Source organism: Drosophila teissieri, chromosome X (assembly GCF_016746235.2).
Source record: "Drosophila teissieri strain GT53w chromosome X, Prin_Dtei_1.1, whole genome shotgun sequence".
Lineage (NCBI taxonomy): Eukaryota > Metazoa > Arthropoda > Insecta > Diptera > Drosophilidae > Drosophila > Drosophila teissieri.
Window position 1 is genome coordinate 6,819,462 of NC_053034.1, and position 24,950 is coordinate 6,844,411.

Sequence of the window (24,950 nt, forward strand, 5' to 3'; positions counted from 1 at the left end):
CCTCAGCTTGATTTGAGCCGTGTAGTTTTTAGTCCGTTCAGTTGGTGCAACACGGGCCTAGAACGCGCTGCTCATTCGCTCCACTCTCGACCAAATAAACACTTTATTTACTTTTTTGTTCGAGTGCCTATAGCAACCAGTGATCCTCGTGTAAAATGAGCTAACAACTGCCGCAAAATGCACACCTTGGGCCTTTGCATTCTGAGCCTTTTGGGCCTGGTCGCGAGTTATGGCCATCAGCCGCTGCTGAGAAATATCATTAAAGTGCGAGCCAGCGGCTTTATGCCCTTCGAATCGGATCTACTCCTGCCACTGAATATCCTGCGGCAGTTGCAGTCCCACGATCGATCATCGCGGTATATTGGCCAGAGGCCAAAGCCCGTGGTAAGGCCAAAGGTCAAGCAACAACAACAAATCAGATTGGAGAGAGCCCATCCTTTGCGGGAGGCCAAAGGTGTCCAGCTGTATAACTTGATCGATGACGATGGTGAACTGCTGCTGAATCTCAAGGTGCACAACGATCAGAAGGGCATGGAACCAGCAAGAGATTATCAAGAGGAGAAATACCAAAGCAGATACCAGAGCTACGACTCACCATGGATGCCCTCGAAGTGGCGACCCACCAGCGAGTTTCCTCTGGGCGTCACCTCCTCCTCGCCACGCCCACTGCCCCTGCATCAGTATCTGGGCCAGAATAGTAATCACATCGATCAAAATACGGCGAAAAGGAGGCGGCAGGATATGTGGCCACACAAATAATAAAGGAAACAAATACATATTTATTTTATATTTAACATAACTCATTTAATTGTTTATTTTTAAACAACACAGCACCCAGCGCACATTCACATATTTGGAACATATTTTTAAGCGAAATCTCAATGATATTCATTTGAATTTTTGAAGAAAAAAAGTAATGATCCTATAATATCTTATAACATTTAATAACAAATTGTATAAAATGCACGCGATGGAATAACAGTTCTAAAAATCTCAAAAGTAATAACCATTGAAAATAGAAAAAAAAAAAGTTTGAAATAAGAATTTAGCCAGATCGTTCAAAACAAACCATAAGATACAAAATGTACTACACAGATACACATTAATCCACAACACACAAACACACGCTACAACAACATCCACCAGACACAAAATACATTTCTAAACATTAAAATAAACGTTAAGATATACAAATGAAATCCATTAGATTCGACGGCTATCTATAATGAACATGAGCCCGCCGATGAAAAGGTCGTTGAGCTACCGCTAAATTGGATGACTGTGATTATGATAATATGGGTCGATCGGTTCGAGTTGAGAGTGAAATTGAAACGCGAATCGAAAGTGACCGGGTCGCATGAATGGAACCAAATGAAAAAAATGAATAAAATGCTAATTCACACAGCCTAACTAACCGTGAATACGCTGGAAATAAGAATGCATAGGGAATGGGGTTTTTTAATCAAATTTTCAAGCTGGGCGAAATGATCAATGATACGTTAATTTCGCCATCAATCAGAACTTTCCAACTATTTCCTAAAACATTGCCAACTTTCCAAAGCTTTTGGTACCCATATATCATAGAAAATCCGAATGTTTTATAATTTACAGATGGTATATTTGTTCAAAGGGTGAGGTAAAATGGGAACAACAGTAAAAAAACATGGGATTAAAAAAAAAGTAGACCTAAAATTACTTAACAAGACTCAAGGATCAGTATGGCTCGAATCGAATGGCAAGGAATCACTTCCAGCTAGAGGATGGGGGCAGATATCCGGGCTGGGGAGCGGATACGGGGGGCAGGTACTCATTGCTGGGCGGCAGGTACTCGTTGCTGATGATGGGGGCGGGTCCATGGCCGTGGGCGTGGCCACCCTCCTCGTGAATGACCTTGATGGTCTTGACCTCCTCGAATCCGCCGTGCGAGTGACCGTGACCGCCATGACTGTGACCACCATGACTGTGACCGCCCTCCTCGTGGATCACCTTGACCACCTTCACTTCCTCATGGCCACCATGTCCATGTCCATGACCGGAGAAGCCACCAGAGTAGCCACCGGAGTAGCCACCGCCGCCGCCCAAAGCGTGTCCTTCCTCGTGGATGACCTTCACAGTCTTAACCTCCTGATGACCGCCAGAGAATCCGCCATGGGAGTAGCCGCCGCCGTGTCCGTGGGCATGACCGCCTTCCTCCTGGATGACCTTCACTGTCTTAACCTCCTGATGACCGCCAGAGAATCCGCCATGGGAGTAGCCGCCGCCGTGTCCGTGGGCATGACCGCCTTCCTCATGGATGACCTTGACCACCTTCACCTCCTGGTGGCCACCATGTCCGTGTCCATGACCGGCAAAGCCACCGGCATAACCGCCGCCGCCCAGGGCATGTCCCTCCTCATGGATGACCTTAACGGTCTTCACCTCCTGGTGTCCGCCGCCAGAGTAGCCACCGTGGCCACCAGAGAAGCCATGACCGCCGGAATAGCCGCCACCTTCCTGCTGAATAACCTTGATAGTCTTGACCTCCTGGTGGCCGCCGCCAGAGTAGCCTCCATGGCCACCGGAGTAGCCACCGTAACCGCCGCCGCCACCGCCGGAGTAGCCGCCACCCTCCTGGTGGATCACCTGGATGGTCTTCACCTCCTGGTGGCCACCACCGCCGCCGCCGGAACCGATTCCATAGCTGTAGCCACCGCCACCGCCACCACCGCCGGATCCGCCAATGAAGCCAGCCGATGCGGTGGCAGCCAAGGTAGCCAGGAGACACACAAAGATCTGTAAATAAGAAAAAGGATTTAATAAATATTTATATTTCATATAAGTAAATAATCATATTTTAAACTCTTCATCACACGGATTTTTACTAATTGTATATTAAGTTAATAGCTTTGTCCATATTTTTTAGCGTAGTTTTGGAACTTTTAATGTTTTATAACTGATTTGAAATATTTCTTAATGAGTATAATAATGTTTTGTGCACTGTGTCGAGAAGACTCACCTTCATTGCTGGAAGTTTCTTGCTTGGGGGTTGAAAACTGTGGAACTTCACGTAGCAGAAGAGGAAGCCAACTGATGCTCCAATCCGAGCGATCCACGGTTTTTATAGCAGCCGGATGGCGAGTTGCTCCATCTGTCTGTGAACTTGCTTTCGTCATCTTGCTGCCCACCACCACCGCCAACCAACCCGAAAGCCATCATCTCCGTCCATCTGGACTCGCGTTGGTCCAACAACAAACGCATCGACGGCTGGCAAATGCAAATGAGTCCGGTGGAAAAAAATGGGAAAAATAGCAGTTCCATAATTGGAACCGGCCGCCGAAATTAATCCGCCGGGCATGAACGGACCACTTAATGATGGTGACCCCGCCCCCCGTGGGTCACCTGATCGATGGGCTAGGTCAGTGCAGTTCAGGTCGGATTAGCACTTTCCCAATGCAGACCCATATGGGGAATGCATTTTTGGAAAAAAAAAAACTAAAAATCATTAAATAGGGGGAAGTCCTCAAATAACAGTGGTAGTAACAAACTACAAACCAAATAAAAATATTAACTGAATGGCAAAAGGTCATCTTTTACATTTAAACTTTTCATAAACTTAGTTTGAAATTAATGTTTGAGGCTTAGTAAGATATTTACATACATGCATAGAGTAAGTTTAACTAAACTATATAAGTAAAAGATTTTATAACTGAGCCAAAACTATAAAACAAAAAACAATAAAAAAGACAGTCAAACCATTTATAAAGTGAATTAAAGCGTATGCAAATTTTTGCAATAATTTCGCTATCACTTCGCATTCAATTCCCCAGGTGTTACATTCGAAATGGGAAGATACATTTAAATTATAACGAGTCCACTGCCCCCGAGAGCCCCGCCCCCTTTTGATTGCCCAACTTCGGGAATTGTGTAAAGGCAAAACGCCAAACAACCGAAATTTTCGGGGAAGCAATAGATGTCGAAATAGAAGCCGCGAATTGTTTTTGCCTCAAAGGGCGAATGAATCCCAATGCAAAGCAAACCGACGAAAAGCCAATTTGAGTCATTTAAATAATATTACAATATCAAATTGGGTTTGCAGCCAACCGATTAATCACATCCGACAAGGGACAACCCCCAGCAGATGTTGATGGAAAACCAACAAAGCTACTGAGGAAGAGCAGAATCCAAACATCGACAATCCAAATGCTCTTCAAGCTGAAATGGGAAGGGTATTGATTCGACAAATGTCATCTTCCTGTTATATAAAATAATGATAATAAGAATGCACAGGTGCAGAAGAGTATTTCAAAGATACAAGTCGAAATAAGGAGCTATACAGAACCTATGCTCAAACAATATCAGTTTTCCAACACATATCAAGCAATTTTAATGGCCAGTATAAAATAATTTTGGTCTATCCAATTATTTAATAATAAAGTATTATTAGAGGTTAACTCTAATAAAAAAATAACAAATGAAAATAGAAGCGCAGTTTTTCAACAAAAACTTTAACGAGTTGCATAATGACATCCAACTTAATAGGATTAAAGATGCAGCGAACTTTCACTTTAGATTACCACAAATCAGAAACCTAAATGGAAAGAGATGGAGTCACCTGGCCGGGAATCAGAAAGGGATAGAAAATAAATGAAAACACAATTTCTAGTTCAGTATGAATTATTTTTTTATCAATTCGCTTTGTGTGTGCTCCTCTTGCTGAGTTCGCTTCAATTACAATACTTCTCTAAGAATATTTAAATCCGATGGTAAACAAACAAAAAAAAAATTATTATCTTTTTCCATATAAAAATTGATTTTCACTTGATGTTATTTCATCGTTTTTCTTTTTCTTTTTTTTTTTTGTCTTATATGTTGATGAGTTTGATGCATTAAATATTAGAATTATACAAACATAATAATATTAACAACATTAGATTAATGCAAAAGAGTGGAGTTGGGAAAATGGGGCTGGGATGGGGGTGGTTAAAAAGTAAAAAGGTGCACGCTTTACTGTGTAAAAAGTAAACATTCTTGACCACAAATATCAATGTCAATGAAACAAAATATAACCAAGAGCTGGGGTGAGTGGGTGTTTGGGTACGGGTATGGGTATGGTATGGGTGTGTGTGTTAGCCTAGAGTACATAAGTAGAGCTCAATTAAAGTTAATGTCGGTTAGGGGCGTGGCGGTGTAGGCGGCTGGACGGCGGCCTACAAGGCAACGATCACGCGATCGCACAGCTATTCCGACTGCTGCTCGTCGGCGTCTTGCAGCGGTTCTTGCTCTTGGAGCTCTGGGTCAGCGAGTTGAAGCACTGCGACGTGGTCAGCGCGTATGACTTGAGCGTCGACTTCACCGACGGCGGCAGCGGCAGCGAATCGATCGCGTACACGCTCGTCCTTCGCACGATCGTCCTGCAGCACAGTTCCTGGAGCGATAACACTGCAATGGGATTTAAAATGGGTTACTAAGTGAATTTAGAACAATATTTATATATCTGTCTGCTGGAGAATTTGCATTTCGGGGTTTCTCTAAAGTTCATGTATTAAAAATACTAAATCCGAAATCTACAAAAGATATCTGATATTAACCGCAACTGGTATGAGAATTTACAAAAGTTCACACATTATAGCGATTAAGACTTATCCAACTGTCGAAAAATGATTAATGATTGGAATGTCATAATGAACGCTTTAATTGGAGCTCAATCAAAAATGACCTGAAGGCTTTTTCACGCCATTTTCACAATTTAACTAAAAATAGATGAGATTTATTAACTTCAACCTGGTTTAAGGCAACTATATATTGAGTCTTTACTCGAAAGGCACTATATTTTCTCATTAAATCGCCTAGTAATATATTTACCCTTATTGCTGCGCCAGATGTGCTCCATGCCGTTGCGGTGCAGCGCCATCCGCGCCAGTTCGCAAAAGGACTCGCGGATGTTGAAGTCGCAGAGAGGCGATATCTCGAAGCAGGACATGTTGTTGCGGCTGGCGTAGGTCTCGGCCTGTTTGGCCGCCACCTGTCGCTTGAACGCCAAGTGCAGGCGATTCCCAACAAGAACCTTTGGAATTCCAGGGGCATGCTGCAAAGTTGACGCACATAAGATGTTATTATTGGGAATTTTGAATGGTAAAATAAGAAAGGCAAACACATTGGAGTCCATAAGTAGTAGGTAGTACCGCGGAGACATCTAACAAGCAATACTTTTATAAGTATAAATTAACAGTAGTTAGAAAAATATTGAGAAACGTCTAGTTTCCTTCTATCCTTCCAATGTGTTTTGTTTCCTTATGCAATTTACAATTCCCAACACACCTCGTCGACCTCCTTGAGCCACCTATCGATGCCGTCGAAGCTCCACTTGTTGGTGATGTCGTAGACGAGGATAATGCCCTGGGCGCCGCGCGAATAGGAGCGGATGATCGTGCAGAAGCGTCCCTGGCCAGAGGTGTCCCACAGCTGCAGCTTCACCCGCTTGCCCTCCAGCAGTATGGTGGTAGTCTTGTAGGCTACCGTTTGGAGGATATGAGATGTGCAGTCTATTAGATTGGATTGCAGATCGGTGGTCGTTCAAGGGATATAGCCAACACTTACCGTTCCCGCTGCAGAAGGGACTCTCCGTGGAGGGATCCTCCAGATTCGAAAGGATCTCGTGCTTGCCCACATCGCTGTCGCCCACCAGTAGAACCTTCAGCAGATAGTCGTAATCCTTGGTCATGGTTCCCATGTGGCTGGCATGGTAGAAAAATTATTAATATTGTAATAAAATATATATATTTAAATAATAACTATTGTTGGATGGCTAAGGTAAATGACTACAATTTGAAATATATTTCTAACTATTACTAAAACTTGATGTCACAAACGTGACGACGTGTGCTTTTTAATATTTAAATTGCTGGAAAAAAGTGTGTACCTCAAACATTAAAACCGCTCAACACATTTTCTAGGGCAAAGTATTTTTAAATTGTTCCACTAGAGTGTTCCAAATGAATGCCGGAAATTACCTTACACACTCAATTTTTCTATTTTAAAAAATGTTTTTTTAGATAACCCAGTTAACAACTTAGAGCCGCAAGAAGTTCGCTCATTGAATGAGACATTTTTTTCCATTTTTACGTAATTTCAGCTGCAATTAAATGTGGGCTAGGGTTTTGTGGCCAAAGTGGTTGTGGTTCTTAAACATTTATTCTTGTTTTTTTCTTGCATTTCTTAACCGGGCTAACCGGTATTTTTGTACCGGCAATATTTGTGCGTTCTATTTCTGCAGACCAAGTAATTCTCTATGTGAGTCATGGTAATAAAAAGTATAAACAAAAGCATGACACTCAATTATAGATTTTCGCACTTGTTTTTATGTCGCGCACTGTAAAAGGATTTTCCACATTCACACACACACGCACAGGTAAAAAGTGGGTGTGTTTTGGTTTCGCATGAAAATGTATTTCACAATTTACCGAAGTGTACAAAACCATTAAAGCGTGTAATTGTTGCGTTTTAAGCACTTTGTTTTAAACAAAAAGGGAAATAAATGAAAATAGAGAAAAACATTTGCGTATTAGTGTGCGTGCTTATTTTGATTGTTGTTTTTGCTGCAAATGTGTGCAATGTTAATTGTTTTCACCCGCCGCAATTGAAAACCAATTAATTATAGCCGTGTAATTGGGTATTTTGTTTAGTGAACATTACTAACCGTTTTTTTCTGGGCGTTTAACTTACCATTTAGAATGCACGCAGTTTCATTTTCGTATTTGTAATAGAGATGAGCGATTTTCCTCGCTTTGGCGACTTAACATCGGCGGGCTTTTCACGCTTTTCCAGCCCCACGATTTACTCTAGTTAAATCGCAGCTATATCTTCCATGTATTCCGATTTAGTGTTGTTTATTTGTGTCTTTTCTGCTGCGAATATTAATACAGAAAATTGCAATTTTGCTCATCTCTATAGGGATGGAAGAACTACTAGGCAGCGCCTATCGATTAACTATCGATGGCCGACAGATCTTCCATACAGTGTTGTTTAAGAAATTTAAAATGTATTTCCAATAATAATTTAAATAAATCAATTTCTATAAAATTGTATTAAATATAAAAATGTGTAAGCTAGTATATTATGTTCGTTTTTCTCTTAACATAAGTATTTTATTGCGCACGTTTAACACAAATTATTACATTATTTTTATAATTAGACATGTAAGAATAAAATAACTTTCATTAATTTGGCTTTGGGCTTTGTAGTTTTTCTTAAATCTCTGATTTCCTATACAAAACAAATTTAAATGTATAAGAAATTTACAATGTATTTCTTACAATAATTTATATAAATCAATTTCTATAAAATTCTGTTAAGTATAAAAATGTGTAAACTAGTATATTACGTTCGTTTTTCTCTGAATATAAGTATGTTATTGCGCACGCTTAACACAACTTATTACATTATTTTTATTATTAGACATGTAAGTATAAAATACCTTTCATAAATTTGGCTTTGGGCTTTGTAGTTTTTCTTAAATTTCTGCTTTCCTATACAAAAGCTATCGTCGCAACTATCGCAAGTGGCGCTATACTTATCGGACAGTCGAGCTATCGGCCGGGTGTCATCGCCAGTGCGTTCGAACAAAACGGAACAGAACAGAACAGAAATTCGAAGCGTTGCCAAATATACACACACGATTGTTCCGATTGTATCGCTCCGATCCGAAAAATCCGAGTTCCGAATCGCAGGACAAGAGCAACAGAGCGCGCGCCATCGGATTTATTAAATGCACATGCATATTTATTTATAAACGCGAGTTTTTGGTCGGGAACTAAAGTGCAGGTCACCGACGCCTCTGCCGCAGCCGCTGCCTCCGTCGACGTCGCAGTTGCGGTAGCTGTTGCTGCTTGTTTTTTTTTTGTTGCTGTTTACAGAGGTGCGCGTTAATGTGCTAAATAATATAGAGATAAATTTGTGTCTTTGTGCAAGTGCTTGGTTTTGTTTGGTTTTTTGTTGGGTTGTCATTATTTTGCACACACAAATTGCGATTCAATTAAGAGTGTGTGTGTGGCGCACCTATATATATAATATATATAGATATACCTATGCTGGCCCTGGCCCCGCCCACCACGCCGCCCCCTCGAAATGCACCGTTAGCCGCGAAATCGAAATCGAATCGTTTTGCTGCAACCGCAATGCTGTCAAACGGCTCTGCTGGCGTCGCTGCTGACGTTGACGTCGCCGCCGGCGTCGCTGGCGACTGTGATGAGCGAACGCTTTTGCTAAGCGAAGAGATTGTTGTTGCGCCGCTGCCTGCGTCGACGTTCTCTGCCGGCGTCGCTGCTGCTGCGCCGCCAACGTCGCTGCCTCTGGTGCACACAACAGCAACAACAACAACGCAACAAAACAACAACAATGTGAACAACAACAATAATGGTTCGCTTGTGGTCAGTGCGAAAAACATGGCTAATAATAAAAGTAATAAGAATATCAGCAAATGCAAAAACAACGAGGCCAGCAGCAGCAGCAACAATAACAATGCGGCGGCAGCAGCTGCAGCGCCTACAACAACAACAACGACGACGACAGGAGAAGAACCGGTAACAGTAACAACAACAACAGCAGCTGATGATGAGGATATATCCAGCGATCTGAGCGATAAATTCCCACGCCCCCAAAAGAAACCCGGCAAACTGAGCAAATTGGGCACCAAAAGCGTCGGCCTCAAACGGTAAATGACTTACTATTACTTACTCTTACATAAAGTATGCTCCAAGACTACAGTCTGAATACAAATATTTTCGAAAAGGCTATAATAGGTATTAGAAAGCCTTGCAATTCATAATTATCACTTAAAAGCGACCTGAGCGATCGATTATAATTTCGAATTTTGTCGCAACAACACACTGCTATATATCTTGAGGGGTATTCAAGGGATTACTTGTTTAATTAATAGATTTAGTTTAACAGTGACATTAGCACTAGTTTAAAGTTTGGGGTTTTCGAAAAGTGCCTTTCTTCGATTTTTAACTCTTTCTTTTTGCCCCTGGGGTATCTTAAATATACTAGTTTTTGATGATATATTGATGACCTCTAACCTTCTAATTGTTTGTTTCCACAGCGTATCCTTTGGGTCGTCAAAGGGTTCGATGGTGGAGACACTCGTCTTCGAGACGCCGACGCCGTTGTCGGAGCACATGGAGTCCACTTTTGGGTTCGATGCGGCAGCGAATTCTGCTGCCGATACCGCCGCTGCCGCCGCTGGTCAGCCGCAGCTGGCGTCGACGCTGGCGTCGCATCAGCCGCTGGCCGGTGGCTACAGTGGAGACTATGCCAAGGGGACCATGGATGACAGCGGCATTGAGGTGCAGGAAGAGTAAGTAACATACTTTAAGCAATATTTATTAAAGTTTTCCCTGCTAAATAAAACTAGTCACATGTGTGTTGCTATATACGGAACTAGGTTCAATAAAAATCAGACAAGTTCTTCTTATGCTGGTATTATAAAAACCTGCCTTCATGACCAAATAAATATACAATAGTTATGGCTATTCAAGTTAGTGGTTCTCCAAAATGTATGGTCAATATTCAAAAGAATAGGTCATTTAAAAAACGAAGCTGATTCACCATTTCTCCTAGGTAAAGGCAAACTCTTATTTGCACCGGCAAAATGACTAAAAGTAAACTCTGATATCAGAAAATGTATAAATACACCTCAAGGTTCCTCACATAAATTATGGCTTTATTTGATTAGACGACGGCTTCGTGATAAAATGCTCTGATCTTATGCACTTTTTAAATAGTATAGTTTGTCAGTGTAACAATGTGTGGTTTATCGTCGTGTGTAAAAGTAAACTCTGGTTCCGATCTAGTGCCCTTTTTGGACAGTTTTGTATAATGTTGTATATATTTTTGTCAGTGTAACAATGTGTGGTTCATCTTCGGCATTCATTGCAGGGCTTTTATTGTGTATGCCCCGAAAGTGGGCCTACTTTTACCTAATTAAAATATCCGTCTAATGACTTTTTGGCAGCTTTCACTTTTGTTTCGCTTTTCTAATTCATAGTAAGCCCGGCACTTTTTGTTTTTGGGCCAATCCAAAGCTGATCTCTTTTCCCAAAGCCTTTGGGCAAAAAGTGCAGCTGGGTTTTCCACACCACCACCACCATACGTACATACATCGCTATCAACCCAAATAGCAAGCGATGAACTTTGTGCTCATCGCACCCAACCCCAAAACTAAAGCCCCCCAAATCCCCGCGTTTTTTACCCACAACCTCCCCCAAAGGCAGGAAGCTTGAGACACACAAATTTTTGAATCGATAATTACCGCTCACCGTCGTCAGCAGTTTGGTTTTATAAACTTTGCTACCTAGCTTTAACCCACGTACAGTGTTCACTCAGTTGATGGACATGCATTTTTTTTATAGCAAATCAAATGGTGGGGCTAGGGCTTGAATAAAATCGTAACGAAGTGTATAATGCCAAGTAGGAGCGGAAACAATTAAAAAGACATTTCAACATTGGTTTTCATTGCTTGAGAAGCTCATTAAATTTATTCGTGTTCTTTCCACGCAAAAAAAACAGTGTCTCTTTTCTTAAAATAATTGGAAACTATTATAATTAAGCGTATTTAAATAGGAGATGTTCCTTTCACAAGTCAATTATGTATAAAAATGGTACTTGAAAAAGGCTTGAAAATATTAAACTAAAATCTAATCAAAATAGGAAAGGAAATTATTTTCCAATAGAAAAAGCGCCAAAAAGGATTCGAATTGACGAGCTGACACTGTATTGTTGTTTATCCTCTCTCACTTCTTCCTCGCCCCATTCTGTTATCAGTCCAATTGGAAGATGGGTTTGTTTGTTTGGGTTCTTCTTCGTCTGCCTTTTCGCATTTCCCACCACCAAAGGGAACTCCAATTGGAGTTTATAATGCGCCGGCGCTGCAGTCATTCTAACTGGAATACCGTTAAACATCGTCATCGTTTTATTACATAATGACCCCATGTGCGTGTGTCGCCAATGTAAGTGTGTTTGTGTGTGTGCATTTTAAAGCAATATATATATATATGTATAAGTGGGTCAACTTCATTCGGTGGTTGTTGACCCACATCTTTTTCGGCTGCATTTTGTGTATCCGTATCTGAACGTGTATCTAATGGATGTGCCGCACCCACTAGATTCGAATTGGGCGCTTTAACTTTAGTTCTAGTTGGATTCACGTCGATAACAGAGCTTGACAATCGATTACTGTCATGGAGAAGAGCTGCAATGTGATAATCTACGCCCAAATTATTCGATTATCTCAATGACGGGTGCAATTTAAAGCATTCGATCAGTTAAATGATTTATATATTTAATTAAAGATTAAGTTTTTAAGTGAGTTTAAGTTTTATGTGAGTAAAATGAGGAGAATATAATCGAAAAGAAAGTTACTATCCCGTTTTTAAAGTACAATAAGTTTGCTATTATTATTTCCCAGAATGTGAAAAAAAGCATTGAGTTAAAAGTGCTGACAAGACAAATATAGAAGGTGTTTTATTTCTTGTGATGGCTGTCAAACGGGCATCAAATCAAATTTGCTGACAATTTGTTTTGCTTTGTCTATTGCTGTTTCGTCTAGGTGGCATATTCCATTTTGGGAGAGATTAGACTTAACACATGTTGTGACCTTTTTGTTCGCCAGTCTCTCCACATGTGTGTTTCTTCAGTTTTTATTGTATGTGCGGAGCATTAATTTGCCGGTGGAGCGTGATGTCATCAGCTTTTGAGCTCGGCACTTGCTGTAGAACTTTCTTTCTTACAGTTAGTCAGAGTCACAAAAGAAAGGAATGGAAAGAACAAGGCAAAAGAACGCAGAGAGGAGAAAAGAAAAACCGGGAATCTTGCGGCTCTTTATTCTTCTAATCGATTATCCAGATACACGGGGAACAAATGTATCAAATTTAACCCATAAAATGATCATTCATTAGTTATTCAGTAATATGCCATTTCTAGTGTGCTATTTCATTGAATTGACATAGTGTGACCGTTTGTGCAAAAGAAAGGTATTTCTTGAGCTAAAAATCCAACTATTTACTTTTCTTTTCTCTGCTAAAAACCAACGAAAGGAGGCTGATTGAACATCTGACCTCGACATGATTCTGTTTTTTTTTCTCATTTTTTTACTTAAGAAATTCGATCGGCCGGTGGGCCTTGCTCATGTCTATAGCTATTGTGAAAGTACATCTCGAACTGTCCGCCTGTCACTCAGTCAATTGATTTTCCGGTACCCACGGCACACTTGACATGCATACAGCGTGCTCATCATCATCATCATCAACGTCGGCATCGTCATCATGAACATCACCAGCGGACCCAGTCATAATCATAATCATATAGGCATAATTATAATCATAGGCAGACGGGTCAGGCCCATTGTCACATTGTTGTAATGCCAACAACGGTAATTGTGCCGCTGGCCAGCAGTGCGTGTGTAATTGTTGTTGCCTCTTCTGTGCAACGGAACAGTGGAAATTATTATTAACTTTTAGGCTAAACAAAAAAACGAGCAGGAACAAAAGATACGCGATTATGAGGCCACAAGGTAGGCAGAATACATTTTTCCACACAAAGATTATGCATAGTTCAGTGTAGTTTTGTTCAACTTATTGAATTAAAGCTGTCAGCTTTACAACAGATACTTGCAAAACAAATTGGTTTAAATTGTTGTGATATAAAACAATTGTAAGCCCTGCAAAAAATTATTTTATTCCAGATGCTTCGAAAGGTATAATATATCATATGTATTATATTCAGGTTTTAGCTAATCAAGTTTATTAAAATTATATTCTGGTAGTTTTTGTATCTATAATTCAAATGCTAGCGTCGCCTTCATTTCAATTAAATTTCTCTGCAAAAATTCTTGTATAGCAAGCATTTTCTTTGATATTTTTTAGTACGCCAATCTTGAATACTGTCAATTTCATTGGGAACTATGCCAATTGTGTTTTAGTTGTTTGAAATTGTAACGGAAATGGGGAAAATGCGAGCATACTAAAAGAAATATACTTGTGTTCCCAAGCACGAGCATTCCGTGAGATTTTCAAATGTTTATGTATAATAGATCTATAATAACTCGTAAATACTATAATACTCTCGACAAATTCCCATTGGCAATGGCAACAAATTGCCCAAATGTTATAAGTATTTATTTTCTGCTACCAACGTCACTCAATCCATCTTCGCCTCAAATCGTTTCGTTATCAATTGTTGCTGGACTTATCTCTGTCCACGGCAATGCCAAATAATTTCAAATCACTTAATGCCCAAAATATATTGTGTGGCAAACGCGGAGGAGCGCGTAATTCCAGAGGCGAATTAATCGGGAGTAGTAAATTCTATTTTTAGCCTCAGTCATGCTGTCATATTCAAATTGGATCGTATTCGTATTTCCCACTGTGCATTAGCCCTATTACCCATTTACGTGTGCACCGTGCAGGTCGTAAAAATATTACCCAAAAACGTAAATATCTATAATTTTATTATTCATTACATTTAAGTGTTTGTTGTCAAATTTAAATATCCTTATTCAGTATTCAATATTTTCTGTGAGTAACTTTTTAATTAGCATGCAATGCCAAAACGATAATTGTTTATTGCCAATATTTACAGCTAACCTAAAGTATCTGAAGTGCTAAATGGCAAACCGTGAGATATTTTTGCGGCATCTCGTACACAGAGAAAATAGAATCTCGCGTTCAATGATTCATATCTCAATCTAAAAATAATGATCAAATATTCGATCGTTAACTCATAAACACTTTCTTTTTTAGTGTACGCAAATCTTGAAATTATTTGAAAAATGTAAAATATTTCAATTTATTTCGGACTTCTCACCACAACTGTTGAATGTACGAGTCTATATTGTTTTTATAGTGTGCTATTTGGCTGACCACAGGTGTGAATGTGTTTGTGGTTTGTGTGCCGTGGTTTTCTTGATTTTGTTCTGCTCCTATTTTAATTTTTCGCTTATATTTTCGGTTTTTCCCATTTTTTTTTTGGACAACAATAGTTGGGGACCCCGATTCTAAGCATCTGTATGGTAGCGGTGGCAACCCTGTTTTAATCAACCCCCCTTCTGTGTCGTTTTTTATCCCCTCGCCCTTTTCCATCGCTATTTCCAGCAGCTTCCCCGTTTTTACCTTTATGTGTGTGTGGTTACGTGTTTATGTTTTTCCGTGTTTCCCTTGTGCTCTCTTTGGCTTTTTTTTTTCTGTTGTTGTTGTTATATTATTTTCGGTCCGTTGCTTGTGTATAACAAGTGAGAGAGAGGGAGAGATTGCGAGCGAGGAGCGGTAGAGCGAGCTTACGCTCTTTTATTACTTTGGTGAGTGCGCAAAAAAGTGATGTCATGTTTGTTGGCTTTGGCAACGTTGCCAGATGTGGCGCATTTGGATTTACGTTTGTTTGTTTTCCCGTTTTTGCCATTACAAATGCGCGGCGTTTTCGCCTTTTGCTTATTGCGCATTTCATCTGGGCTTTTACAACAAAAGAACCAAGCAAATACGCAGATCTCAAAACTACACTAGGCAGCAAGAACACTCTTCAAAACTTGTTAGGTTTCCGGCGGTTTAGTGCTGACTAAAATAAAACAAAAATTAAGAATTTGTGTCAGAAATGTATATAAAATATCCAAAATAAATTATACATTTCAATTCGAAATCAACTTTTTGATGGAAACATTTATGTAAATTTTCTTGTATTTTTTAAAGTTATAAACGAAAATGTTGAAAAATATTTGCGTCTTTGTTGGCTAGTGTGCTTTCAGGTTTGCCTGCAGCAGCTGCCAAAAATCCCCATACAAAAAGCATAAATTGCCGGTTGTGCTGTTTGTTTTCATTTGTTTGCCCGAAATGTGTAAATTTTCTAGCCAGGAAATGCGCGAAATGAAAAATTTGGAAATGTTTTTGTTTCGCTCAAAATAGATCGCAATAAAACCATGACAAAAGATAGACGTAGACGTGTGCGTCTGGAGCCCATTAAAGAGCTCATTAAAGAGAATGTTAATTGTTCTTTGTGTCTTCTGTTGTAAAGTGAAACACTTGCGGCGTATTTCAGATATCTCAAGTGATTTATTTCGAGTACTTCGGGCTTCAAGCATGAAATAGGGTTGACTTCTTCGAAGGACTATTTTTTATTAGCAGAAGAATGTACATACGTTTTATTTGGCATTTGCTTTTTGCATTAAAAACAAGTTATATAAAGTTATATGTTAACTTGAAACAATACAATGTACAATATAAATTCATAACATTAAAAAAAGAATTTAACAATTTTATTCATTTCGTTTTCTGATACAAACTATTGTTAATTAACCGTTTAGCTTATTTGTTAACTTGAAAAGTTGAGGATTCAAACAGCGCGCCACTGAACAGTCAGTTAGGTGGCAACATTGGCAAAAGTTTGCGAGAGAGCGGTCTCTCTCTCTCTTTCCCGCTCCTGCAAACATTCGTGCGTGTGAACGCCTGCGTGTGAGTGTGTGTGTGTTTTGTATCTTTTACTTTTCAGCAGCGTGAAACTCAAACAGTCAGTTTCAGTTCAGTTTTTCAGTTTAGGCAGCAACAACGCAAAAGTTCGAAGAGCCTCCAAACAAAAAAAAGAGCGCTCACCTCACACAAAAAATAAAAGCACAAAAACCCAAAAACCGAAACGAAAGAAAATTACGCGCTCATCAATCGTTGCTGCTGCTACTTCCCGCTCTTCGGCTATTTTTTTAATTCGCAAAAGGATCAAAGAAGAAGAGCGAGTGCAAAACGCGCGTAGAATTTCCTTAAAAGTGCGTTTCAAATACAAACAAGAAAAGTATTAAGTTTAAACCCAAGAAAAGTGCAAAAAGAGAGGGAAAAATTACAGTTAACTGCGTGAGCGAAATAGAGAGAGGGCGGGTAGGCGGGCAAAGAGAGTCGAATAAGCAAGTGCAAGTGGTTGAGAAAAAACAAAAAAAAACACTTGAATTAAATAAGAAAATAGCAAAAACAATGTGAAAGTAATTTCTGCTATTTGGTTCACACACACTTAAGTAGTTAAACATTAGTAGTACACTTGTAATTGTTGTTGTTGTTGCGCGCAGTGAGTTCATCGCAAAAAATAATACACACACACACACACGAACAGCGTGAGAGAGAACGACAACGCCTCCTCTCCCTCGCACGCCTGCACTGCGAGAAATAGAGGCTAGATTAGCAATAAAATTCAGATCTTGAAATATATAATAGAACATTTGCAGATTAATAAATGTGTGTTTTTTGCAGTACATTCCTTATCTTATATAGTTAGTAATATGGTTATTGAGTTCAATTAAATTACCAAATCATATCCGATTCGCTCTGTGTACACCGCTAAACGCAATTAAAATAGCAAAAACAATGTGAAAGTAATTTCTGCTATTTGGTTCACACACACTTAAGTAGTTAAACATTAGTAGTACACTTGTAATTGTTGTTGTTGTTGCGCGCAGTGAGTTCATCGCAAAAAATAATACACACACACACACACGAACAGCGTGAGAGAGAACGACAACGCCTCCTCTCCCTCGCACGCCTGCACTGCGAGAAATAGAGGCTAGATTAGCAATAAAATTCAGATCTTGAAATATATAATAGAACATTTGCAGATTAATAAATGTGTGTTTTTTGCAGTACATTCCTTATCTTATATAGTTAGTAATATGGTTATTGAGTTCAATTAAATTACCAAATCATATCCGATTCGCTCTGTGTACACCGCTAAACGCAATTAAAATAAATGTGCGCCAGTGTGTGTGCGTGTTAAAATAGCACCTTGTTTGTACATAAATTAGCCTTAGTCGCTGTTATTTATACTATATATAAACCGTATGCATTATACAATATGTGCCCACTTCGGTTGCGCCAGTGTATATATTTTGAAATTATTAAAACAAATCAAAATCAACGCCGCACTGCAGTGGCCCTCTCTTGTCTTCCCTCCTTTGCGTTTCTTGCGCTCTCTTTTTCCTCTCTGTTTTCGCTTTTCAAGTGCAAAATTGAATTTTCCGCTATATGTTTCTCATGTGCTTGTGTGTTTTATTTTTGTTGTTTTTGTGTTTGCGGGTGGGGTCGCATAATTTGTTAAATTAATTTTCACTCTCCCTCTCGCACTTGACCCCCTCCCCCTTAGAATTTTCTTCTTCTTCCCCGTGACGTAGTCCCTCGCGTGTGTGCCCCAAAATACAACAGTAAAAACCAAAACTAATTGAAAAGCTGCTGCGCTGCCAGCGTCGCAGTCGCCAAACAGTGTTGCCATCCATTCGATGCAAAAAAAGAATAGGCTAAATTGTAGCCAAATGTCTCATGACAACATAAACATATGTTTCAAGTGCTTTTTTTCAATGTGCCAATCTTTCATTTGAAAAGTTCCATATGTGCTCAAGAAAAATGCCAGAAATTGACATGAAATTTGTATGAAACTTTCGTTGCCTAGCGAGAGGAAAATAAATCATCACAAAAAATAATTATCAATTTAAATGCAAACTACAATTTAATATTGCAGTGACAGCCCATATAAAATTCATAGTCACAGTAAAAATCAATGATAAACCTTATTAATCAATAAGCTAATAGCTGCAATGCATTGTGTCAACAAGTCGAACCCCTGACAAAGATCACCTGTTAATTTAAGCCTTGGATATACATAGCTATTAAGTAGCCAGAAAATGGCCGAGCGCTCAGCACCACCAGATCGTTGGTGGCAAACATAATTAATGCGATCATCTTTGAGTTCGTTTTTCCCCAGCTGATGCTGCTTCTTCTGCTTCTGTTTCCCATTTACAGCTCATGTTCCACCTCCTCTTCGTGTCTTCTCGCTTCCCTTCCTCTCCTCTCCTCTCCACTCCTCTTCTCTTGAGAATTATCCATTTATTCACTCCACCTCCTGCTTCGCAGTAATGGCAACAAGTATTTTTCCCATATTTTTCAGTTGTTTAATTTGTTGGGGCACTTGAAGTTGCGTTTATGAGTTAGTGGTAACTCCTTAAACTTTTTCTCCACTTCTACTTAACAAGCATTTTGTTCCGAGGAAAAAACGTTTAATAATGCTCTGGGCTGAAACAAGATGAAAACGTTTTTCTTTTTCTTGTTTTTTTTTTTTGTTATTTGTTATTTGCCTAAAACTTGTTTTTCGAGCTTGTAACACTCGTGTTTTGTTGATGGTCTTGTTCTTGTTCCAGTTGCTACAGGCCGCTCTCAATAATGTGCTAAAGAGTTGAGAGTTATAGAGTTCATAGTTATATCATAGAAGTCAATATTATCAAGAGATACTATAGAACACCCATTTATTGTCTTTGTTTTATAATTCCTTATCATAATATTTAGTTTTAGTTCATTATTTCACACTCTATTTGCCAAATACAAAAGTTATACTCCTTTACAGTTATTTGACTTGGAAAACAGGCAATAGTTAAGCTATAGCTTTTTACGTCCCTTGTTAAGAATCCGTTGCTTAAAGTTAAAACCAATTTGTTATTATTATTTGCATAACAAACTTAGTTCGCACTGTAGAGTGTGCCCTGTATCAATTTTTTCCATATCAATTTCGGCACATGACGTAATCTTCACATGTTCAGCAGCGGCAACAACAACAACAAAATAATTACAAGAACAAGCACACTGAGTTATGAAGTGTATTTGAAATGTAAACAGATAAAAAGCTGTGTTGTGTGGGGGAGGAGGAGGAGGAGGGAGGGGTCTTTATATAGTGAACGGGTTGTCTGATTCGATTGTAGGCTGTTTACTTTTTGCTACTTCTTCTGGTTCTCAATTTTTTTTGTCGACAGGTTTCTCTAATGGTTTTCCCACTTGGGGTTCAAAGTTCTGGGACAATAAAACCGAATGCTGGAAAGATGTAGGAAGTGAATGTCCCATGGGCCATTGGATGGATGGCGGAGATTGAGATCTTACAAGTTGAATCGCCTCTCCCATTCCAGTTCTTTGATAGTACAGTGCGTTTCGGCTCAGTAAGTCTCGGGCTTTTCGCACAACCAACCAGCCATAAATGAAGTCATCGACATAAACCAGTTATAAAGATAAAAAAAAAAAGCTGCCCATCCAGCAGACTGCGCTATAAAAACCTAATTTATTTCTGAACTGATTTGTCAAATTGCTGGTTTTCTATTGGGCATAAAAATATGTCATGGTTATCATACCTTCAATGCTGTTGATCCAATTTTCTGCCAGTGCAGCTGAATAAGCTGAATATAATATAAATATTTCAAGAATAAAGCCAACTTCTGTAAATAACGCATTGTATTCCTGGATGCTCCAAAAATGTTTCAAAAATGTCTTCCGAGAGGGAAACTAATCCTAAAATAACGCCAAAGATCCCCCAATGCCCAAAAAAAAAAGAAAATGAAAAGGAAATCCCAAAATCTGGAACACTTTCCCCCTGTATCGATTTAACTTGTTTGATCCAGTGACCTGTGATATTTGTGTAAGTGCCAGAAGTCAGAATTCGTTTTCGTTGCCAACAATATGGATTGCTACCACACACGTATAGAGTATTCGATGGAACCCAACGAATCTTTGGACGATTCCTGGATGAGGGGCGCCATATCAGACGCGGATAAGCAGATGATTGAAGAGTAATATAGTTGCAATTTCTACATTTATCCCATGAGCCTGGCCAAAATACAGAAATACAGAGAGAAAATTGTATTTCGCTGGCAGTTGTTTCAATCAATTGAATCAGATATTTAGCTGAAAGCCAATTGCCAAATGACTTAATTTAATTGACATTGAGGTGGCTCCTCAGTAGATGACGCACTTGCTCAGCTATTTTAAGGTCACATGCGCCGATGCGTGATTTTAGTGCTCGTCCGCCCCCACTGGCCCCTCTCGTAATCTCGATACAACAAACGCTGCACATCAACCACTGCACATTTAGATACACACAATATAATATATAGCAAATCTCTAATTCGATTTGTGTTTGCCTGCTCTGCCCATTTCCAGATCGGAGCGTTCGATAGTGCGCGTTTCAATCTACCAAAGCAGCCAGCCGCAGATAATCTGTCCACCGGCGGAGTATCTGGAGTATCCGGAGTACAACTACAGCAGCAACCTCCTAGACTACACTACGATGGCCACGACGGCGGCGGGGATCCCACAGCAGCAGGTGATTGGCCTGGGTGCGGCCTACGATCGACAGCAAAGGTGGGTGGTGGCCAGGTGGCCATACCATGAACCATTTAATGTATATATGTATCTTATCGATTCTTTGGTAATCCTCCATTGCAGCACCGATTCCGGCTGGGACAACCCCTTTCGCCCAGGCGGCGATCTGTCTAGAGAGGCTGATGAAATTGTCAACATGATCAGAGGTGAGTTCTATTTGATCAGAGACATAAGGAGTACAGACCTATTGACGCCAGTTACATGATATATCTGTAATCAAACACCCTTACTTTCAGGTGGCAAGCCCATCACACCCACAGAGGAGCGTACAATTGGCAACGGGAGCGCCCAGCATGCGGACGACAATTGCAACGGCGGCACGGCGATCGGCGAGAGTGTAACCAAATCAAATGTAAGATTGCAGATATAGGTTAACCATATGTGTGATTAAATCTCTATGTCATTTGCAGCTCTCGCAGAATCTAGCAACAGCACAAAATGGTACAAATTCCCATGCCTCTGCAACTGCCGACGCTGGCGCCGGAAAAGCAGCGACGGCGACCGAGCTGAGCGGCGGAAACGGGAACGGAAACAATGGGGTCACCTCGCTGGGACAGGTGTCCAAACAGGTGGTTCCCGGACCGACGTCCGCTAGTCATGTGGTCATCGACGAGAAGAAGAACAAGAAGAAGGGCTGCTGTGTCCTTCAATAATTTGGGGCAAACAGCGGCGGGGGACGACGCGATTGAGCGGATTAGGGGGGGCGGTCATTTTACGGCTAGCCGTGTTTTTTGATGTTAATGTTTTTTTGGACGAAATGGAGCCGAGCTGTTGATATTTTGCATGCCGCATAAATCGCTTTGCTTCGCTTTGCAAGACGACGAGACCCTAATACTGAGACCGAGACCGAGATTGAGATTCTTGCAACACAATGATGAACTAGAAGAACATTAGGAAAACCAAGCTCTCTGACCAGCAGCAACAGCAGATTATCAAGAATGTTGTAGCGGCACCAGCCGGCAGCCACAGTGAGAACCAAAATGTATGCAACACCCAGCAGCTGTTGCTCCAGCTTCGAGAATAACAAAAAATCCAAAATTTGAATTGTAAATCTGACGACCACACTTATATATGTTTATATATATATCTGTTAGTCTGCAGGCGATGCTACACACTGCAATTCACCATTATTATATATACATACTCTTTTTTTTTCCTTTTTGTGTAATGTGGACTCGACCTGCATATGTGTATTATAAAAATTATTGTATGCATATATGTGAATTTATTTTTTTTTTTGTAATCGTAAAATTTAGTGCGGCTTTTTTAAAAAATGAAAAGGATGTAGGGACGTTTAACAAGTAAAATCTAAAAGGACAAAAAATAACGAAAAACGTTTTGCTTGCATGCATAATGGATACAAAATCGAAAAAAAAGAATGCAAAAAAAAAATTAACATAAAGAATAATGTATTTATTTTTATTTATATAATGACGACGAAGCAGATGAAAGTAAATTAAATGTTAAACCTTAAAACAAATATACACATACACACGTACATATACAAAATACACACACACACACATACGCATATATATTATACGATATATGAGATGAAATGAATGACGCAATAAAGCAAAACGAGATGAACCGGAAATAGTAGAAAAAAAAACTAATTAAAGAAATCCCACTTTTCTAAGGCTAAATAATGAGTAATTATTTTGTATCATTATATACATGAGGCAGACAATTAAAACCGGGTGCGCTGACTTTTGGGGCCCACTGTAGCGGCTGATCAAAGGCAAGCGGTGCTGAAGAAAGACGGCGAAAATGGTAGAAAAGGTCTTAGTGCTTTGAGGAGAATATATATATATATACATATATATAGATAGAAAGAAAGGCTTTGAAGAAACCGAAATCCCAAGACAAAAGCTTAGAAATGAGGCCAGAAAAAGTATATAAAAAAGGAAGAACCACCGTTTTTCAGCTTAGTTAAGCACAATACAAACCCTCACAAAACAACCAACCAACCACCCAACCACCCATTTTTCCAACCCCTTTCACTCAGTATTTTTCTCAGTTTGAACGCAAATCAAAAGCAAAAACAAAAGTGAAGGCAAACAAATATGCAGAAGTAATATGCAGGTAAATCGAGCAAAGCGAGGTACAAGAAAGTTTACACAGAGAGAAAAAGCAGCAACCAAATAGCTAAAGAATGTAATGAGAACACCGAAATGGACAGCCACACCCACTCACACACTCTCAAACACACTGACACTGACACACCAACACCACCACCCACACACCTACAGCCTAAGCATCAATATGCTGCATTTGATAAACGTAATGAAAAACAAAAAATAAATTAAATATATATATATATATATATACACACACACACAGATATATGAAATAGCAATATTGTTTCAACTGGAAATAAGCAAACAGCAAATGGGAAAATTTCAAAGTCCGCAAATGAAAATAAAGAAATTCGTAAACTAAATCCATCAGACGGATAAAACAGCAGCCAGTACAGCAATAAAATCAATATTTAATATTGTAAATTTCCGATTCCAAAAAGCAAAAACCTATTAAAAAAAGAAAAACAACAAAATGTTAAGTTATTGTATAAAAAATCCTAAATAAAAAACGAAAGCTAAAATGAATCAAGATGTGTATTATTCCAAGTGTAGCATAACTTTCGGGGCTGCAATAGTGAAGCCAATTTCTAGGCTTTACAAAAAAATATATGAATATATATGTATGTATATACTTCGCGTGGGATCCACAAAAGGAGAGAGATAGAAATACATATTGATTGATGAATGCTTTTAGTTCATTCGATCGACGGATAATTGATTGCAATTGTTTAAGGCAAACAAATCGCTTAATGCTTCCGCATCGACCAAATTTAGTATTCCAATCGATGAACAACAAAACGAGGAACTGCCAAAGAACCTTTCACCTCATCGCCACAAATCGACAAAATTGGGCAAAAGCAATCTGTAGAAATCGAATTTGTTAATTGCCAATTAATCGCATGGCGCAACTGCATAATTATATTGCCAAATGTGCGACTTAAGCTTATTTAAATTTGAATGCTCTGATACCCAGGATTTTTCTAGGCGATATTCCTTATAGCAAGTTTACTCCTATCTATCTATACTTTTTACCAATTGAAATTCTTATTTGAGGGAAAAACTAAAAATGTTTGTCGGAAAATATAATATATGTTTTCTAAGCTCGCACAGCTTTAAGGAAGTTTTAAGAAAATGTCGTTATATAATGAATAGAGCTGTAAAGCAAGTAGGAAATATCACTGGTTTTTATTGATTTTAAAATATAGTTTGAATATTCCGGATAGGGTCAACGGTTTCCCAAATGAACTATCAAGTTCTGAATTCACCCACGTCACACGGCTTTTAAAGATGAAAAACCAGAATGCGAATTTGGTTCTTTTTTTTGTGTTATTAATTTGGAGTTGATTTAATTTATGAACTCTACTCGGAAAGACATTTATAGCAATTTATCTGGATTTGGTTTATGGCTTTGGTCCATTCCGATTCACACTCGCATTCGGATTCGGATTCGGATTCCAATAAAAGATTAATTGGCAACCGGGGAGCTGTCAATTTTGAAATTGTTGCGCCTAAGTAAGCGGAAATGTCTCTGCCTCTCGATCACGATCTCATCGAATTGGAACCAAGCCCGCGTTTCGATTTGAATTGAATTGAACTGTATTTGATTTGGGTATCGATGATGCGACTTGGCTGTTGGCGATTGGTGATCTTACCCAAGGCACCCACTCAGAAATGGAGAAGG

The 24,950-nt window shown here is 39.4% G+C and overlaps 4 protein-coding genes across 7 annotated transcripts; 2 read left to right on the top strand and 2 right to left on the bottom strand.

Moving 5' to 3' along the window:
- The first annotated feature begins 177 nt into the window (after nucleotides 1-177).
- LOC122624091 lies at nucleotides 178-836 on the top strand. The gene has a single exon (XM_043803530.1). The coding sequence runs from the start codon at nucleotides 178-180 to the stop codon at nucleotides 757-759; it is 582 nt and encodes a 193-aa protein (XP_043659465.1). The 3' UTR covers nucleotides 760-836.
- A 907-nt stretch (nucleotides 837-1,743) lies between these two features.
- Nucleotides 1,744-3,195, bottom strand: LOC122624092 (glycine-rich cell wall structural protein 1.8). The gene is made up of 3 exons (XM_043803531.1): nucleotides 3,165-3,195; nucleotides 2,996-3,072; nucleotides 1,744-2,772 (listed from the first exon to the last, which is right to left on the bottom strand). The coding sequence occupies exons 1-3, from the start codon at nucleotides 3,193-3,195 to the stop codon at nucleotides 1,744-1,746; spliced, it is 1,137 nt and encodes a 378-aa protein (XP_043659466.1).
- A 1,440-nt stretch (nucleotides 3,196-4,635) lies between these two features.
- On the bottom strand, nucleotides 4,636-7,936 carry LOC122623971 (ras-related protein Rab-40C). Of its 2 annotated transcripts, none has more exons than XM_043803382.1 (5): nucleotides 7,702-7,936; nucleotides 6,577-6,713; nucleotides 6,298-6,491; nucleotides 5,842-6,064; nucleotides 4,636-5,418 (listed from the first exon to the last, which is right to left on the bottom strand). In XM_043803382.1, the coding sequence occupies exons 2-5, from the start codon at nucleotides 6,707-6,709 to the stop codon at nucleotides 5,201-5,203; spliced, it is 768 nt and encodes a 255-aa protein (XP_043659317.1). In that variant the 5' UTR covers nucleotides 6,710-6,713; nucleotides 7,702-7,936; the 3' UTR covers nucleotides 4,636-5,200. The 2 variants fall into 2 exon arrangements, with proteins under 2 accessions (XP_043659317.1, XP_043659316.1); XM_043803381.1 differs by having other exon boundaries at nucleotides 6,298-6,521.
- A 1,216-nt stretch (nucleotides 7,937-9,152) lies between these two features.
- LOC122624211 (serine/threonine-protein kinase phg2) lies at nucleotides 9,153-23,530 on the top strand. Of its 3 annotated transcripts, XM_043803682.1 has the most exons (6): nucleotides 9,153-9,688; nucleotides 10,079-10,333; nucleotides 20,967-21,167; nucleotides 21,252-21,334; nucleotides 21,425-21,540; nucleotides 21,599-23,530. In XM_043803682.1, exons 1-6 carry the CDS (start codon nucleotides 9,153-9,155, stop codon nucleotides 21,839-21,841), a joined length of 1,434 nt encoding a protein of 477 aa, XP_043659617.1. In that variant the 3' UTR covers nucleotides 21,842-23,530. The 3 variants fall into 3 exon arrangements, with proteins under 3 accessions (XP_043659617.1, XP_043659619.1, XP_043659618.1); XM_043803684.1 differs by lacking the exons at nucleotides 9,153-9,688; nucleotides 10,079-10,333 and adding an exon at nucleotides 16,538-16,777; XM_043803683.1 differs by lacking the exons at nucleotides 9,153-9,688; nucleotides 10,079-10,333 and adding an exon at nucleotides 20,444-20,596.
- Nucleotides 23,531-24,950: the final 1,420 nt, after the last annotated feature.

What these genes read in the sequence shown, in the direction of transcription:
- LOC122624091 (XM_043803530.1), top strand. Translation starts at nt 178, where the DNA reads ATGCACACCTTGGGCCTTTGCATTCTGAGCCTTTTGGGCCTGGTCGCG.
- LOC122624092 (XM_043803531.1), bottom strand. Translation starts at nt 3,195, where the DNA reads ATGATGGCTTTCGGGTTGGTTGGCGGTGGTG. An exon ending in CGGGTTGGTTGGCGGTGGTG is followed by an intron (nt 3,073 to 3,164) that starts GTGGGCAGCAAG and finishes CTCGGATTGGAG; the next exon opens with CATCAGTTGGCTTCCTCTTC. An exon ending in AGAAACTTCCAGCAATGAAG is followed by an intron (nt 2,773 to 2,995) that starts GTGAGTCTTCTC and finishes TCTTATTTACAG; the next exon opens with ATCTTTGTGTGTCTCCTGGC.
- LOC122623971 (XM_043803381.1), bottom strand. Translation starts at nt 6,709, where the DNA reads ATGGGAACCATGACCAAGGATTACGACTATCTGCTGAAGGTTCTACTG. An exon ending in GGCTCAAGGAGGTCGACGAG is followed by an intron (nt 6,065 to 6,297) that starts GTGTGTTGGGAA and finishes TCAACTTTGCAG; the next exon opens with CATGCCCCTGGAATTCCAAA. An exon ending in CATCTGGCGCAGCAATAAGG is followed by an intron (nt 5,419 to 5,841) that starts GTAAATATATTA and finishes ATCCCATTGCAG; the next exon opens with TGTTATCGCTCCAGGAACTG.
- LOC122624211 (XM_043803682.1), top strand. Translation starts at nt 9,153, where the DNA reads ATGCTGTCAAACGGCTCTGCTGGCGTCGCTGCTGACGTTGACGTCGCC. An exon ending in AAAAGCGTCGGCCTCAAACG is followed by an intron (nt 9,689 to 10,078) that starts GTAAATGACTTA and finishes TTGTTTCCACAG; the next exon opens with CGTATCCTTTGGGTCGTCAA. An exon ending in AATTGTCAACATGATCAGAG is followed by an intron (nt 21,335 to 21,424) that starts GTGAGTTCTATT and finishes CCTTACTTTCAG; the next exon opens with GTGGCAAGCCCATCACACCC.